Genomic DNA, 19,039 nt, shown 5'->3' on the forward strand with positions numbered 1-19,039 from the left:
AATCAAGGGAAATTGGAAGTGGTCAAACAGGAGATGGCAAGAGTGAATGTCGACATTCTAGGAATCAGTGAACTAAGATGGACTGGAATGGGTGAATTTAACTCAGGTGACCATTATATCTACTACTGTGGGCAGGAATCCCTTAGAAGAAATGGAGTAGCCATCATCGTCAATAAGAGAGTCCGAAATGCAGTACTTGGATGCAATCTGAAAAATGACAGAATGATCTCTGTTCGTTTCCAAGGCAAACCATTCAATATCACGGTAATCCAAGCCTATGCCCCAACCAGTAATGCTGAAGAAGCTGAAGTTGGATGGTTCTATGAAGACCTACAAGTCCTTTTAGAACACCCAAAAAAGATGTCCTTCTCATTACAGGGGACTGGAATGCAAAAGTAGGAAGTCAAGAAACACGTGGAGTAACAGGCAAATTTGGCCTTGGAGTACAGAATGAAGCAGGGCAAAGGCTCACAGAGTTTTGCCAAGAGAACACAATGGTCATAGCAAACACCCTGTTCCAACAACTCAAGAGAAGACTCTATACATGGGCATCACCAGATGGTCAACAGAGAAATCAGATGGATTATATTCCTTGCAGCCAAAGATGGAAAAGCTGTATACAGTCAGCAAAAACAAGACTGGGAGCTGACTGTGGCTCAGATCATGAACTCCTTATTTGCCAAATTCAGACTTAAATTGAAGAAAGCAGGGAAAACCACTAGACCATTCAGGTATGACCTAAATCAAATCCCTAACGATTATACAGTGGAAGTGAGAAATAGATTTAAGGAAATAGATCTGATATAGACAGAGTGCCTGATGAACTATGGACGGAGGTTTGTGATATTATACAGGAGACAGGGATCAAGACCATCCCCAAGAAAAAGAAACGCAAAAAGGCAAAATGCCTGTCTGAGGAGGAATTACAAATAGCTGTGAAAAGAACAGAAGTGAAAAGCAAAGGAAAAAAGTAAAGATATAAGCATCTGAATGCAGAGTTCCAAAGAATAGCAAGGAGAGATAAGAAAGCCTTCCTCAGAGATTATGCAAAAAAATAGAGGAAAACAATAGACTGGGAAAGACTAGAGATCTCTTCAAGAAAATCAGAGATACCAAGGGAACATTTCATGCAAGGATGGGCTCAATAAAGGACAGAAATGGTATGGACCTAACAGAAGCAGAAGATATTAAGAAGAGGTGGCAAGAATACACGGAAGAACTGTACAAAAAAGATCTTCACGACCCAGATAATCACGATGGTGTGATCACTGACCTAGAGCCAGACATCCTGGAATGTGAAGTCAAGTGGGCCTTAGAAAGCATCACTACGAACAAAGCTAGGGGAGGTGATGGAATTCCAGTTGAGCTATTTCAAATCCTGAAAGATGCTGCTATGAAAGTGCTGCACTCAATATACCAGCAAATTTGGAACACTCAGCAGTGGCCTGAGGACTAGAAAAGGTCAGTTTTCATTCCAATCCCAAAGAAAGGCAATGCCAAAGAATGCTCAAACTACCACACAATTGCACTCATCTCATGCTAGTAAAATAATGCTCAAAATTCTCCAAGCCAGGCTTCAACAGTACGTGAATTGTGAGCTTCCAGATGTTCAAGCTGGATTTAGAAAAGGCAGAGATTAAATTGCCAACACCCTATGGATCACTGAAAAGGCAAGAGCGTTCCAGAAAAACATCTATTTCTGCTTTATTGACTATGCCAAACCTTTGACTGTGTGGATCACAACTGTGGAAAATTCTGAAACAGATGGGACTACCAGACCACCTGACCTGCCTCTTGAGAATCTGTATGCAGGTCAGGAAGCAACAGTTAGAACTGGACATGGAACAACAGACTGGTTCCAAATAAGAAAAGGAGGACATCAAGGCTGTATATTGTCACTGCTTATTTAACTTCTATGCAGAGCACATCATGAGAAATGCTGGGCTGGATGAAGCACAAGCTGGAAGCAAGATTGCCGGGAGAAATATCAATAACCTCAGATATGCAGATGACACCACCCTTATGGCAAAAAGCGAAGAAGAAATAAAGAGCCTCTTGATGAAAGTGAGAGGACAGTGAAAAAGCTGGCTTAAAGCTCAACATTCAGAAAACTAAGATCATGGCATCCAGTCCCATCACTTCATGGCAAATAGATGGGGAAACAGTGGAAACAGTGTCAGACTTTATTTTGGGGGGCTCCAAAATCACTGCAGATGGTGACTGCAGCCATGAAATTAAAAGACGCTTACTCCTTGGAAGGAAAGTTATGACCAACCTAGTGAGTGAGTGAAGTCACTCAGTCCTGTCAGACTCTTTGCGATCCCATGGACTATAGCCCACCAGCCTCCTCCGTCCATGGGATTCTCCAGGCAAGAATACTGGAGTGGGTTGCCATTTCTTTCTCCAGGGGTCTTCCCAACCCAGGAATCGAACCCAGGTCTCCCGCATTGCAGGCAGATGCTTTAACCTCTGAGCCACCAGGGAAGCCTTGACCAACCTTGACAGCATATTAAAAAGCAGAGACATTATTTTGCGAACAAAGGTCCGTCTAGTCAAGGCTGTGGTTTTTCCAGTGGTCATGTATGGATGTGAGAGTTGGACTGTGAAGAAAGCTGAGCACAGAAGAATTGATGCTTTTGAACTGTGGTGTTGGAGAAGACTCTTGAGAGTCCCTTGGACTGCAAGGCGATCCAACCAGTCCATCCTAAAGGAGATCAGCCCTGGGTGTTCTTTGGAAGAACTGATGTTGAAGCTGAAAGTCCAATACTTTGGCCACCTGATGCGAAAAGCTGACTCATTTGAAAGGACCCTGATGCTGGGAAAGATTGAAGGCGGGAGGAGAAGGGGATGACAGAGGATGAGATGGTTGGATGGCATCACTGATTCGATGGACATGAATTTGGGTGGACTCTTGGGAGTTGGTGGTGGACAGGAAGGCCTGGCGTGCTGCAGTCCATGGGGTTGCAAGGAGCTGGACACAACTGAGTGACTGAACTGAACTGTGCTGAAATGGCATAATAGGGGACAATTTTTACCCCTCTTTTCTACGATTTCAAAGTTTTATATAATAGGAGCATATTATTTTTGAAATAGCAAAAAGTGTCATTTAAAAGTCTTTAAGTCAAAGCAATTTTAAGGAAGAAATGTGAAGCTGAAGAAATCAGGCTCTGTGACTTCAGACTATGCTCCAAAGACTATGCTCCAAAGACTGTGCTCCAAAGACTGCTCCAAAGCCACAGTAAGCGAAACAGTGTGGTGCTGGCACACGACAGAAATACAAACCACTGGAGCAGGACACACGTCCAGAGATAAACGCTTGCGCCTATAGTCGATTAACCCGTTACAAACGAGGCCAGAATATACAATGCAGAAAAGATAGTCTTTTTAGTAAGTGGTGCTGAGAAAACTGGGCTCCGTATAAAAGAATGAAATTAAACCATTCTCTAATACCAAATACAACAGCAAACTCAAAATGGATTAAGGACCTAAATGTAAGACCAGATACTATAACACTCCTCAAAGAAAATGATAGAATGATGCTAGACAGAACACTCTATGACATAAATCACAGCAATATCTTTTTGTATCCTATCCTAGAGTAATGGAAATAAAACCAAAAATAAACAAATGGACCGTAAAAGCTTTTGCACAGCAAACGAAAAGACAACCTACAAAATGGGAGAAAACATTTGCAAACTATGTGATAAGGGATTAATTTCCCAAATATACAAACAGCTCACATAGATCAGTGTCAAAAAAACAAACAATTCAATTAAAAAACTGGGCATAAAAATCTAAATAGACACCTGTGCAAAAAAGACACACAGATGGCCAACAGGTACATGAAAAATGCTCAACATCACTAATTATTAGAGACATGTAAATCAAAACTAAAATGAGGTATCACCCCACTCTAGTCGGAATCAAGTGAAGTTGCTCAATCGTGTCTGACTCTTTGCAACCCCATGGACTGTAGCCTACCACGCTCCTCCATCCATGGGATTTTCCAGGCAAGAGTACTGGAGTGGATTGCCATTTCCTTCTCCAGAGGACCTTCCCGACCCAGGGATCGAACCCGGGTCTTCTGCATTGTAGGCAGACGCTTTACAGTCTCAGCCACCAGTGGAAATGCCATGCTATGCTAAGTCACTTCAGTCGTGTCCGACTCTTAGCGACCCCATGGATTGCAGCCTAACAGGCTCCTCCGTCCAGTGGGAATAACCATCATCAAAAGTCTGCTGCTGCTAAGTTGCTTCAGTCGTGTCCGACTCTGTGCGACCCCATACACGGCAGCCCACCAGGCTCCCCGTCCCTGGGATTCTCCAGGCAAGAACACTGGAGTGGGTTTCCATTTCCTTCTCAAATGCATGAAGGTGAAAAGTGAAAGTGAAGTCGCTCAGTCGTGTCCGACCCTCAGCGACCCCATGGACTGCAGCCCACCAGGCTCCTCCATCCATGGGAGTTTCCAGGCAAGAGTACTGGAGTGGGGTGCCATTGCCTTCTCCATCAAAAGTCTACATACATTAAATGCTAGAGAGGGTGTGGAGAAAAAAGAACCCTCTCACAGTACTGATGAGACTATAAATTAGTACAACTACTATGGAGAACAGTATGGAGGTTCCTTAGAAAACTAAACACAGAGTTATCATATGATTCAGCAGCAATCCCACTCCTGGGCATATATCTGGAGAAAAGCATAATTCCAAAAGATACATACACTCTAGTGTTTACTAGCAACACTATTTACAACGGCCAAGACACGGAAGCAACCTAAATATCCAGGGACAAATGAATGGATAAAGATGTGGACTACCTTGGACTATTACTCAGCCATAAAAAAGAACAAAATAATGCCATCTGCAGCAACACGGATGGCCCCAGAGGTTATCACACTGAGTAAAGAAGGCCAGAGAAAGACAAATATATGATATTATTTATATATGCTATATATATATATATACCAATGAACTTATTTACAGAACAGAAACAGACCCATAGACATAGAAAACAAATTTGTGGTTACCACAGGGGAAATGGGGTAAGGCACAGACTAGAGCGTGGGACGCACAGAGACACTATGATGCAGAAGACAGATAAGCAGCAAGGACCTGCTGTATGTGCAGCACAGTGACCAACACTCAGCACTTTGTAATAACCGTATAATCTTTGTAATAACCCGTATAATCTGAAAAAGAATGTATACACGCTTAACAGAATCACTGTGCTGTACGTCTCTGAAGCTAACACAACACTGAATCAACAATAATTCAAAAAAATATACATGCAGCTTGTGTTTGAAAAAGGAGTTCTGTTAGATAATATAGTAATGAAAAGCAAGTCCTCAGGTCTGTAGTTCTTAATGTATTCTTTACACTGATGGGAGAAACTTGATGGAGTGTATAGATTCGTTCTTGAGCAAAGCACCGACGGCAGTAACAGCACGTACCTGCCGCCTTCCGTGGGAGCTCCGTGCCCCACTGGGGCTTCGTGGTGGGCGCACCGTCACAGCCTGCTGAGTGCTGGGGCAGCAGAGCACATCGCGCGTTAGCTGGCCGATATTTGGAGAGCCCTAAGATGCAAAAAGAGGAAAACCGGGGATTTATTTCTTTACTTCCAAAAAGAAGAAAACAGTCTACCTTAAAACCAGTTATCAGTTCAACAGTAAAACTCTAATAATAAAAAGGATATTATTTTTTAAAACTACTGAAAATCCCATTTGATTTAATCCTTTGTCATGGTTCTAATATACTTAAGTTTGAGAAAAATAAACGTTCAAGAAAGACAGTTCACCTGAATGAACTGCTGAACATATAAACTGGAGTCTATATTCTGGAGCAGAACCATGTCATGTCACGGTTTTTATTATTTATGTGGAACTTTGCATACAGTTAAGCATGTCTGTTCTCCCCAAAATTTATTAATAAATTCCATTATAATATTTAACTGACAGACCAAAATAATTTAGGGATTATACAGACATTTGGAACATGAAATGTTACAATGGTAAAACATGAAGAGCGCTGTCATACCAGGAGACCCAGGTTCTAATGTCCAATCATCCAGAAATCAGATAAACAGTCCAGGGAAGACAGTTCTCTGTTTGTGTCTCCTTTTCATTTGTCACACGGAGAAGTCTAGGATTGGGATCTGGCACTGAGCTGGCTATTACTTGGGTATGTCATTGAGGGCAAATTATTTAATATATCTCTGGTTAAATTTACTTATCCATAAAATGGACAGAATAGAAAAATAATTGTTAAGACTGCTTATGATTATGAAAGCCAAAGAATTCATGACCTTTCTATTTTCAAATATAATTAGGTTCATATTCTTTTTGATGCCAATTCTCAAATTCTGCTAGTTCATCCCAGATTTTACTAGATAGTAAAAAAGGTCTTACAAACAAAACTAAACAAAAAAACAAACAAAACGCATACCAAGGTGGGTAAGGGAGAGCTGCACAAATATAACACGTTTTAAAAAAAGCCATTCAAACACAAAGATCATAAAAGATAACCACATCCAGCATGAAGTATAAATAGGATTTTCCAGTTAAAAAAAACAGGAATAGTACCAAAAAAAGAAAAACAGTCACATTTATAATTAAAGAAATATATCATAAACTTGAATTATAATGATAATAATTAATAATCATTTAAAATGGTAATTATAGTTAAGTATCCTTTAAGTTATCACAATGACAATAAAACAGTATATGAAGGACAGAGCATGATGATAAATATTGATGAATTACATCTTTATGTATCAATATGGGTGAGTTTCAGCAGCATAACGTTGAGTGAAAAAAAGCTAAGTCATATTGAGTATCACACAGTTTTCACATAATCCAAAAACTAGGCAAAGTAAACATACAGATCATATATCTGTGTGGTACACTGTACAGAAAAGCAACAGAATGTTGAAGGAAAAACAGCTGAGACACCATTTACTTACTCGCAATGCAAAGAAGGTGAACAGAATCAGGAGAGAAGCACAGAGAGAACGGTCACAGAATGGAGAACGCCACACAGGTTAACGGTTGGTGGCGGGCTCACCAAGACTGGCTTTATTACTTACTGTATTTCACAACTACAAGCAAGTTACACCAAAGCTTTATTTCTGAAAACTTAAAAATGTTGATGACATGAACTAGGTATAATCTCTTCAAAAAGCATTATGGCAACAACACCAAGAGCACGAAAATCTTCTAAAGACAAGCACCTTACAATAAAGCTAAAATTCATCTTTTTACCAAAAATATATTTTAAGGGATTTATCCTAAGCATAATTTGACAAAAAAAGAAACAGAAACTTCTGTATGAAGACACTCAGAGAGAATCAATCACTTGCATAAAATTGAAGCCTGAAACAAATGGCTGCCCACAGGGAAATAACGGGTAAATTAGAGCGCATCAGCTTGGTACTGCCTCAGGTAATGTTTTCCATAGAAAAGACTGGGATGTTTGAGAGATGTATGCAAAAATATAATATGACATGTTACATGGAACAAGCAGTCAAGAAAATAAAGTAGTTGTGTTACGGGCTGCATTAGTTGTAGTCAAGAAGTTTTATATATAATTATAGTCACATTGTTAAAAAAAAAAAATTGATCTCTTATTTTATTTTGAGGTTAAGTCTAAACCTCAAAAAACAAAGAAACAAAAAACAGAAATTAAAGCTACTGGAAGGAATCTGATGAATGGATTTTTGAAAAAACAAATCTAGAAGTAAGCCAAATATTTAAAAAGAACCAAAACAAAGTAGAAAATCAAAAGAAATACTTGAAAACATTGTATTCCTTTGCTGGTATGTGTTACCTGATACAGTCCTGTGTTTTATACTGGCTGCCTCTGAACTGTACAGTTATTCTCGACAGTAAGGCAGCACGCCTGCACACAGCGTGTCACGCGGCCTCTCCACCAGCCCAGTGAGCGCAGTGCTCCGTCTTACCTGGAGTTGACGGCCTTTCCAGCATGTTTAAATGATGGGAGATGAATGCCTGGCTATCATGAACAGTATCCATGTCAATCTCTTCCTCGTCTTGAGAACTTGAAAACTACAACACAAACAAAACAAAGGAGGAAAGGAGCCATTGTTTCACTTTATGTCTGGATTTCTGCTCTCAGGAGAGGCAGCAGAAAAGCCGCAGGATATAGCCCCAAAACATTTAAAAGGAAAAGTGGTCTCCTTCCCAAAAAGCATTAAGAGAAAGAGAAGATGATGGAGCCCAGCCTCCAAAGACGCTGACTGGGGATGACTGGACGTGCACCAGCGGCTGAGGTCTACCCTGCGCTGTGGCGAGAAGCAGCGAGCTGTGCACACGGAGCTCCTCCCCCAGACAGAGAAGACGCGTGTGGCAACAGACGTCTGACCATCGGCTGGAGTGTCTTAGATGGACATTTGAGTTCTTTTACGATTTAGGCTGTCCCACCTGCTCCTGCGAAGGGAAAACCACTGCGAGTAGTCACAAGGGTGTGCAAGAAGGTGAGCGCCCTACGCTGCTCATACAGGTGTAGCCTGTATGTCTTACTCTGATTTTGAGTGTGACTTTACTGCTATCCTCATTCTTCTCCAGTATCTGACCAGGCTCTAGTGGGGACCCCAGTGGTGTGTCAGCCTTCCTCTTCACTCCCTGCTGATGAGCTGACATATTACATGAGGCTTCCTTGGCAAGGTGATCATCTTCCTGTGGCAATATTCAAGATCAAAATTAGATTCCTGAAGACAAGTAGCTCATGTTATAGCTGAAAACTAAGACCTACAGCAACCATGCAGATTAGCACACGCCCAGTGCCTGAAAGTTGTCAGCAACGGGCTAGAAACGAACCTCCCCTCCCCGTCTGCTGGTCTTTCTGGGAGGAGAAGGGAGGTATGAAAGGGAACTTTAAACTTTCCCCAGAGCATATACATTTTGGTGTTATTTTCCCCTCTTATCTGGAAGACTCCAAGTATGAAAGTGGATAAATCAACATACATGGACAAGAATTAGAAACATTCATTTCCACTGGCTTATAGTCAGATACAAAAGAGCTCTTTAACGAGACTTTTTTTTTTTCCTATGAAAAGATTTGTGTTACTTTACATAACCTGAACTCTAGGATACATTTTAAATTTACAAAAATAAGTATGATTATATTTCAGAAAATCTAGGTGAATAATTTCTTTTAAATGACTATTACTAACTAGCATAAAGAGAAATTTAAGTTTTAAAGTGTCAAAACACCAGTAGGGTATTGCCAGGCAAGTAATCTGGTCTAAATATTGGTGAAAAATGAAGCTTGAAGCACTGGGGATAATTGTGTCACCAATGAGCAAGAGGCTTCTGGAAAACTTTCTTTAAATTACAGTAAAATAATTGATATGGATCCTGAAGGTCTTTCTACAATAAAGTCTCATAATTTCATAATGCATAGTTGGAAATAAAAGTTTTTGTAAAAGCAAACACATATACATATACATAAACTAAAAAAAAACATAATGCATTTCTCCTCCCCCAATCAGCAGATTACATGTTCACTGGACCATTCATTATTATCTACTTATTTACTAATGATTCAATAAGCAGTTGTCAGGCACTTCTCAAATGTTTAGAATGACGCCATTAATGCCAAGTAGCAAAAAAAGAGAAAAGTCAAGGTCCTGTGTACAGACAAGTTCGGTTAACATGTAGCTGGTTAAATGTTCACTTTTCTGCCACTCACAGGAGGCGCTTCATGCTCAAGCACAGAAAGCCTCTGCCACCACGGGCAGCAGGGGGCCTGGCGTCACCGCGCCTCAGGCTGCCAGGTGCTGAGACAGTGTCAGCCAGCACTTTTTAAAATGGTGCGAGAAGCTGTTAGTGGCTCTAAAATCCTCTAGTTCTAAAGAAACAATTCTCTTCTTTGGAGCTCTAAATAATAAAACTATTGATACTTTTTCCATATCACATGTGATTCTTACAGGGTTCTGAAATCCAACTAGCTGTGCGTGACTACTTGGATTCACTGCAGCTTCTTGGTTGCTTGCTATGGCCTCTGGAATGATGGTTGGATTCAAGACAGCTTTTTTCTCTTTCAAATTAAGGACCAAGCCAAGTTCTGGCAAGGGTAAACAGGAAGGTCTACTGAGGCCAAAAAGTGTGAAGTACAAGTCCACAGCGCCACACCGCAACCTCCAGTCGTGTGACGTGCCTAGGAAGCAAACAGCAATAACAAAAGGTCAGTGTGCACATCTATCCATACATGTTTAGATGTCCAGAACCTGTACAAACGGAAGGGAAGAGAGGGTTATGATGCTAAAAGGAACCGCCTACTGACCTAGGCTCCAGTGGCAAGCCCTCTACTGTCAAGATGCTTCCTACCTTAACACCAGGTACCTACACAGTCACAGAAACCATAAATGTTCTAAGGAAATACTGAATTTTACAACTGAAAAAAATCTAATTCTTTCATTCTCCTATGAAATAAAAATTAGACACCTACTATATTTAAAATCTGAAAGTAATAAATTTGAGCATTAGAATTTGTTTCCAGGAGTAGCATTCATGAGGCTCTTGGTGTACCATCTTCCTAACATGCTATTAAAAATGAAAATCAGACAAGGTGAACAGGGAATAAATGAATGTGGAGCAGTTAACCAAGGAGGAGGAATTAAAAGGAAGATTTAAAGCCAGGAAAAAAAAAATACTATTTCTGGAGTATTAGACTTATACTGGGCTTTCCTGGTGGCTCAGATGATAAAGAATCTGCCTGTAATTCAAGAGACCTGCGTTTGATCCCTGGGTTGGGAAGATCCCCTGGAGAAGGGAATGGCAATCCACTCCAGTATTCTGGCTGGAGAATTCCATGGACAGAGGAGCCTGGTGGGCTACAGTCCATAGGGTCGCAAAGAGTCAGAACTGGTCCACATTCATTCATTCTGTTCATCTTGTCCGATTTTCTTCTTTAATAGCATGTTAGGAAGATGGTACACCAAGAACCTTCATGAACCCCACTGAACCCTACACTGGAAACAAATTCTAATGCTCAAATTTATTACTTTCAGATTTTAAATATGGTAAGAAACCCTACAACTATCTGAAACAACACAAGTCTAATCTTAGACTTATTGTAGAAGTGTTTGTTCAATACCTACACATTTGTGCTGTTCTACTAGGAATGTGTTAAAAAAAACAAACAAACCAGCAAACAGCAGAGATGGCTACAGGCTGGTAACAGAGATGGTAACTTGTACTGGCCAGAGGAAAACTGCATCTGCAGAAACTCAGTCTAAGGTGGCTGAGAGACTTCTCAGCTTCTCTGATAAGTATCCGTGTTTTCACCTCCGAAATCAGGGTTGTGGTCTCAGAGTATACCTCACCCCACAACAATGGCGGACCAGAGCCCGGGAACGCCAGAACTCTTCCCACTTGCCTTTCAGTCCCCCAGTGGGCATTCCAGGTGGACACTGCCACCACACAGAACTGCCAGGACGAGATTATCACCTAGGGCTAGATAATGACTATGGTTTCTAGCCAGAATTTAAAATGACCTAGAGAATTCAAAACAGCTGAGAAGAAATATTCTTCTAGACAAGAAAAATAAACCATATAAATAATTTTGGCCAAGAACTAGGGTTTCAGAAGAGTACCACAATGTTTTAAAAAAGAGGAACAAAAAGGAAAGACATTGCTGCAGTAAATTCAGGACAGTTAATAATATTAAGTTTTGTGGTTTTCAACAACAAATATTAGAATAAGTAAATAAATTGCAATCAAGTAATGATTTTGATGAGATATACTCTAACAGACCCTGGGTCAGGAAGATCCTCTGGAGAAGGAAATGGCAACCCACTGCAGTATTCCTGCCAAGAAAATCCCATGGAAAGAGGAGCCTGGCGGGCTACAGTCTGTGAGATGGCAGAAGAGTCAGACATGATTTAGCAACTGAACAGCAGCCATAACAGGTAAGTAACTGTTACATTAACATGGGTGTGTACTTTCAATCATCAGAGGAGTCACAATTTTACAGAGCTCGTACTATATACACTCCTCTGTATTAGGCACTTTGTGCATCAGGAAACAACTGTCAGTCTTCCTTGAGACATCTTCGATTTTGCTACCGTGTGGGAAGGTAACAGCAGATGCACAATACTGCTCAAGAGCTCTGAGAAGCATGAGAGAAACCAGAAATGGGAACAGTACAGAGAGAAGGTAAGGATTTTACACTGGAAATCCATTTCTTTCTCTGGAATATCCATACCTGGACACTTTAATGGACTGAAATTGCCCCATGTTTTGGGGGCCCTCGTTACTGTCCTCCTCCATGCTTTTCACACATGGAAAGGTTCCACAGAGGACAGGGATCGGATTCCTGGACCTTCATCACAGAGGCTGGAGGAAATCAGCCCTCTGAAGAACAGAATGAAGGCTGCCGAAACAGCAAGCCCTCCATGTCTGCCACTCAGGGGTAGAGCAGGAAAAGACGCCCATCTCAGACACTCTATCAGTAAAGAAACCAGAATGGCTTAGGGTGCATTTACGACTGGAATAAGACTAAAGCTTGAAGGGGAGTATTGCCCAATTATGTCAACTGCAAATAACGATTCTGGAATCTTTATACACTGTAGATGACGTCGAAACCAGTCATGAAACGGAGTATGAACTCTTAAAAAGTTTTTTTTTTGAAGAAGCATTATCTCAGTTTTAAAAAGCAGGTGGGAAATGTATATTCTGGTGAGCCGGGGCGTCCTGTTCCTGAGGGTCAGCTGAGGACCACGAGACGGCACGGGGCATGAAGGCTGCTGAGAGTCCCCAGCCCCTACAGCAGGCATGCTGTTACTGTGTGTTTCCATGTGGGCTTTGGGTCTGGGTTGGTAATGGTTTCAGGAGGCCTTCAATCTGGATGGAGGAAGCAGCACTGCTCTATTCTTATGGGGGGACCTTGACTGTTTCCCCCTCCTCAAAAACCTGAGTTATAAATATTACAACTTAAGGCTGACAGGATGGAGCTAAAAAATAAGCAGTGCTTCTGTTAAAATTATAAAACAGAAAAAAAATGAAAACATTGTATTTCAAAACCATGGAATAAAATCTTAAAATAGTTGTCACTTTACAGTGGCATTAAGTGGCAGAGTCAGAAAGATGGATGGGAAGATCAGGACAGAACTGACCACACGACAGTCATGCTTGTGGAGCCTAACTGTACACATTTCTAAGCTTCTGTCATCAATGCGGAGTGACGAGTTTACTGCAACATGTCCTCGGGACTTCCCTGGCAGTCCAGTGTTAGGACTCTAAGCTTCCACTGCGGGGGTCATGGGCTCAATCCCTTGTCAGGGAATCAAGATTTCATAAGCACGACCAAGGAAAAGAAAAATGTCCTGAAAACGGTGCCTTGATCAGCGTTAAAAGCAATCACCTCAGAAAATGAAGGAATGATCTTTTCTAAGATCAGATTTGTGATCTGAGGGATTTGTCTTCAGATACTTTCTGATTTGAGCGGAGACCATCCGCCCTGAGCACTGCCTCTCTGGCTCAGGCCGGCAGGGTGGGTCCCAAAGCATAACTGCAAATGATAATCCAAGGGCAGCTGCTACCTGAGGGAAGGATCACGGGGGAGGGATACATGAGTGTTCCTTGCCATTTAAGTGATTTGAGTTGGGAGGGGTAGCTGGCAGATTAAATAACAGTCTTCAGAATGCTGCTGCTGAGTAAAAACCAGGAACTCTCTCAGGCAATCCTCTCATCAATCTTCCCAAATGCCCAATGTTCTCCAAAAACATTAAAAAGAAAAAAACAAAAAACCTTCTCAATTATCTGAGCCATTCCCACTGTTCATACTGTTCTGTTCCCATTTATTTATACATCTGAAGAACAAGAGCAAAAACTTGTTTATGCCGATGGCTTCACTGATCTGTTCTGTTTAGATTATTAGCACAGAGAATTCCAAACCAAAGCAGTAACTGTACTTTATTCTGAACACTAGCAAAAATAAATACTAAACATCAATCAGAGCTTGAATTTGTATAACCACAATCTTCCAATGGAGTTCAAACATTTTAATAGAGATTGCCCCATTAATCTTAAACACATGTTTATTTTGCCCATGAAACCTTCCCTAAGAGGTGATATGTGACTTCTTCATACTTCATTATGACTGTCTGTCAAGTTGCACTCCCTCACAATCATGGAATCATACATTCTTGCTAAGAATATACTCAACACAGTACAGTTCATGTCACATGCTGCTGCTAAGCCGCTTCAGTCGTGCCCGACTCTGTGCAACCCCATAGACGGCAGCCACCAAGCTCCCCAGTCCCTGGGATTCTCCAGGCAAGAACATTGGACTGGGTTGCCATTTACTTCTCCAGTGCATGAAAGTGAAAAGTCAAAGTGAAGTTGCTCAGTCATGTCCTACTCTTCGCGACCCCGCTCAGTCATGTCCTACTCTTCGCGACCCCATGGACTGCAACCCACCAGGCTCCTCCACCCATGGGATTTTCCAAGGAAGAGTACTGGAGGGGGTTGTCATGTCACATTGTAACTGCTGAATGATCCTTTACAAGTTCATGAAGTAGTCACTAATGAGATAGGCAAGCAAGTTATCTTCCAATACTTTAGAGAGAAGGTAAAGCAACATATTTATTAAAATGAATACCCACTGCTCCCTCACCATCTATCTGTAGCAACTTCTCTCTAAGCCAAACACTTTCAGTCTAGCTTTAGATTGAATTTTAAATCAAAGCCAATATTACAATTTCAACATATCGGAGACATAAAGCAAATTTTCTTTACATATATATTATAGTTACAATCCTACAGGAAAAGATTAGTGATTCAATTAAACAAAAATGTCAAAGAATACGAACACTCTACAAAACAGAAACTACAGACAGCTCACATATATGAGAAGTACTCAACATAGTATCATTAGTATGTTAGCGTAACAACCTTTCAAGCACTTAATATGAATTAGTTACTGCATTTCACAAATAATAACTCATTTAATTTTCAGTTTGCAGAAGTACCTCTATTTTAAAATGAGAAATTCATGGGCTTAGACAAGTCACACTGAGAGCAAGTCATTCAGCTGAGGTTTAATCCTCAGCAAACTGGTTCCAGAGCTCATGCCTGGGAGCACCGACTGCCTCCTGACTGCACTCAGATAATGTAAATTAAAACTGTGACGATGAGATGCCATGGTCTCCAGGTGCAGAAAGCTAACACTATATACCTCCCTGAAAAGGGTACGCGAGGAATTGGTTACCTCTGGGAAAGGCCACCAGGAGGACTACCGAAAAGAGGAAGAAGACTGATTTTCCGACCTCGGTGACCTTCTGAAATAAATGTAACAGTAAGCCTGTGCGAGTCCATGTTTCCAGATCCTTAAACACCTGAGACACTCTCACTAAACCAGTGTTTGTTTCCTCAACTACCCCGTGGGGCACAGTGTGCGGCTGGGCCCTGAGCAAACGCTACCGCAGCCGCCACTGTGAAGGGAAGTACGGTAAGCAGCCTCCTTAAAAACAATAGAATGAAAGAACTCCAATAATAAAAAGCTTTTTTAAAAGCCACTGCTCTCTTACCAGAATTCATAAGTTTCCAAAGTTGATCTACCAACGCTTCATTGCATAAGGGAGACTCCATGCTCTTAGTAAAGGGTGGGTTTTTAGTCAACATATTTAGAATTTTATGTCTGAAAAATAAAGAAAAATCAAATTTTTGCTAACCGTGAAATAAAAACATTTGAAAACTATCTCAAGTTTCTCCATCTATTTTATCACCTCTCTTCTTAGACTAAGAACTTTCACAAACATTTAAAACTAATTCAACAGCTTGAAGGTTTTTTCTACACACAGTTGTCACTACAGAGATAAAATCACTTTTCTTTAACATATGAATTAAGTTAAACATATATATGATTAGAAGGGGAAAATACAATACATGTAATACACATAACCCCCACCTGCTTAACACACACGTGATTAACCATATACAAGGCGTCATACTAAACGCTACGCATACAGTGGCAAAAGACAATGGTCTCTGTCTTTTTAAAATTTATGTTCCCATGGGGGAGACAGCAGGTTAAAAAAATTTAAACTATGAATTAATATTTATATACATGGGGATTATGTATATACCTGGGTAAAGGAACAACTGTAGGATTTTCTGGACAATTATTACTTGATGAATCTAACCTAGAGCAGGGACTCAAGAAAGTACCTTATAGAGATGATGTTCAACTTAGCTCTAAAGCATAAAGGGGTAATTACACGTAATTAGTTTCTTTTCCTCCAAATTTTAAGGTTTCAGCCCCCAAATTCTGCAGAGCTTTATCTAACTCTAGTGATCTGTCTAAATCAGTAATCCTGATATATATAATAACAAAGAATTTTTAATGTTAAAAGAGAGAAATTTTAAAAATCTGTACTTTTTAAAAGAATCAGTTCTTATTAAAGGCCATTTTACTATTAGGAGTTTAAAAATCAACCAAAAAGCCATAAAAATAAAATGCTGTATTTGAGGCAGGAGAGATGAATGTCACTGATGTTAAGAGAGACAGAAATAGCAGAAATAGAAATGTTTGCCTATCTTTAAGACTAAGAATCCTATCCCATTAACAGCAGAACACAGCAGTTCTATATGCTGGTTACTCCGTGAGTGTAAATAATAAAACAGATCGGAGGCTGTCAGAGGCGGGGGGGGGGGGTGGGGGGGGGTGACACGGGTGAACGGGGTCAAGAGGTACAAATCCCCACTTATCTTATAAAATAAGTCATAAGGGGATAGTATGGTGACTACAGTTAGTAACAACTGTGTTGCATATTTGAAAGATGCTAAGAGAGCAGATCTTGAAAGTTCCTATAAGAAAAAATACTTGTAATTATGTACGGTAATGGATGTTAACCAAACTTATGATGGTGATCATTTTTCAAACTATACAAATAGAGAATCAATATGATATGTGCCTAAAACTGTCAATTATACCTCAATAGAGACAGACAGGAAGGGAGGGAGGAAAGAGAAGGTAACGATGACAGAGAAACGGACGAAGTTTCTATTCAAAGTATAAAAACCAGAGGGGGGAAAACCCACAAAAAATATAGCGACTGATGTCCCAAGACACCAAATAACACACATACAATGCCGTTAATGTGGTAACACTCCTATCCTGTAATCATTCACTGCTATTAAAGCTTTTTAAAGACGTGCTGAACTTTTTTAACTGTAACTATGAGCTGGATGATATGAAGTAAAGCCTAAGAGGTTCCCTATTGGTGATATAAATAAACCGTATCAATTATGAAGTAAACATGTCAAATATAATCATGAATGTATCTTTAAATAGATTTTCAGTTCACAGTATAAATAAATGTTCTTGAAACTTGAATATCATAAGCTCCACAACATTTCAAAAGCAATCAGACTGTATAGTATCTAATTTAGAAATACAACTTCAAATATTATATAAAATGGTCTTCAAAACGCAGTTTTGAGATCTCAGAAGTATGTGCCTTAATGTTAGTTCTTGATGTGACTTGAAAACATAAATGAACACATGACAAGCTACGTTTATAATTTCTGTCCTACTTGCCATCAGCAGCATCTTATAAACTTTCAAATGCATGAGCTCTACCAGAGAACACCTGCCGACTCTCTTTCATGTAAACATGCACTTCAGAACGGGTGATTATGAGATTTTTGTCCACATCAACCTGATCCTTCATATATGTATCAATCCAAGGACAAATTATTTAAAATAAAATTCAGATCACAAATCAAGAACCATGAAATAAAAACAGCAAAACTGTACAAAGAATATTTTTTAATAACCATTGCTTAAAACACTGAAATACACAAGGTGGCTTAACCAGGAACCTGCTACAACTAACCTGAAAAACAACTGCTGCTCAAAGGTTTCCCCGTTAGGAGCTGAGATCACCTACGTGTGCCTCACAGCGAGACGCACTTCAGTGAGGTTAAAAGGAAGAGTGGATCTGTCTGCCTTTTCAGAAGAAAATACCTGCCAAATGATGTGCAAACTCGAGCAAGACGACGCTTCTGGGTCTATGTTCTTGTTTCCAGTTGGAATGGCTAAAATCTAAATTATTTTCCAGCTTTCAAATTTCATTTTATGAAACTGAATTATTACAACAAATGAACACAAATTTGAGTCTATTAGGTGTAAAGAAAGGAAGACAGAAATAGTAAAAAGTTTTAATCCTGCTCAAATACACTATAAGTATCCTACTTTGCAAAAGCAAGCAGCAGAAATGAACAAAATGAAGAGAATACAAAAATGAAAATAGTTACTAAGTCAGGACTGGAATTTTAATTTCTCTTACATTCTAAATTTTTAACAATGTTGTGTTACATTTTTTGATCTTAAATCCATTTATTAAAAATTAGGATTTTATATGAGCAAGAAATGGAACAAATGGGACACACCAAAATACTGTTCTTACTTTCAAAATACAGCGTATCAATTGATAAAGAGGTTTTATGATTTTTTTGATACATAAGGGATTTTCCCATGTGTACTAAAAAGGGTTACATAAGCTTTTCTTTAAATTACAATAGAAATCATGTGTAAAATTCAGGGAATTAACTTAATATATCTTTTAAAGTATCTTTCCAAAGGCAAACCAAATAAAAAGCGGCATGAGTACCTGGATAAGGTACTCCTATATTTTCAAAAACTAAGACTTAACTCCATGTATAATTTTCTGAAATTACTTACTTAATGATTTATAAAAACAAAATATAATAGCACAACAAAACTAACCTTACATAGGGTACAGGGTCATTCTGAACCATGGTAAGTAGCCACTGCAGTTCTTCATAACTCCTGTCCACTGAAAACAAAAACAAGGAAATGTACTTGCTGTTAATTATTACACATTAAACAAGTGACAAACAAGGAGTTCACACTGAGTATTTAGGGCTCTGTCTTAGCCAGATCTCTAATCAGAAATGCAGGATGGAGGCAGTTTCTTACATTTTGATGCAAGAGGCTACTCTGCAAGTTTTACAAGTATTGTGCCATCTATGCAGTCAAAGCATCAAAACAGGACCAAC

General features: G+C 39.8%; 1 protein-coding gene across 7 annotated transcripts in view; it reads right to left on the reverse strand.

Annotated features, from left to right (window-relative positions):
* Nucleotides 1-19,039, reverse strand: part of TAF2 (TATA-box binding protein associated factor 2) — a 91,070-nt gene that overhangs the window by 15,608 nt on the left and 56,423 nt on the right. For 5 of the 7 annotated variants that reach the window (XM_055546777.1, XM_055546772.1, XM_055546771.1 and 2 more), the window contains 6 exons: nt 18,747-18,816; nt 15,544-15,653; nt 9,940-10,169; nt 8,531-8,686; nt 7,951-8,056; nt 5,447-5,569 (listed from right to left, as the gene is read on the reverse strand). In XM_055546777.1, the coding sequence (XP_055402752.1) occupies nt 5,447-5,569; nt 7,951-8,056; nt 8,531-8,686; nt 9,940-10,169; nt 15,544-15,653; nt 18,747-18,816 (795 nt within the window). The remainder of the gene's footprint in view (nt 1-5,446; nt 5,570-7,950; nt 8,057-8,530; nt 8,687-9,939; nt 10,170-15,543; nt 15,654-18,746; nt 18,817-19,039) is intronic. The other 2 variants (XM_055546775.1, XM_055546774.1) reach the window with 1 other exon arrangement.

The sequence above is a fragment of the Bubalus kerabau genome, chromosome 14 (genome assembly GCF_029407905.1).
Source record: "Bubalus kerabau isolate K-KA32 ecotype Philippines breed swamp buffalo chromosome 14, PCC_UOA_SB_1v2, whole genome shotgun sequence".
Classification (NCBI taxonomy): Eukaryota; Metazoa; Chordata; class Mammalia; order Artiodactyla; family Bovidae; genus Bubalus; species Bubalus kerabau.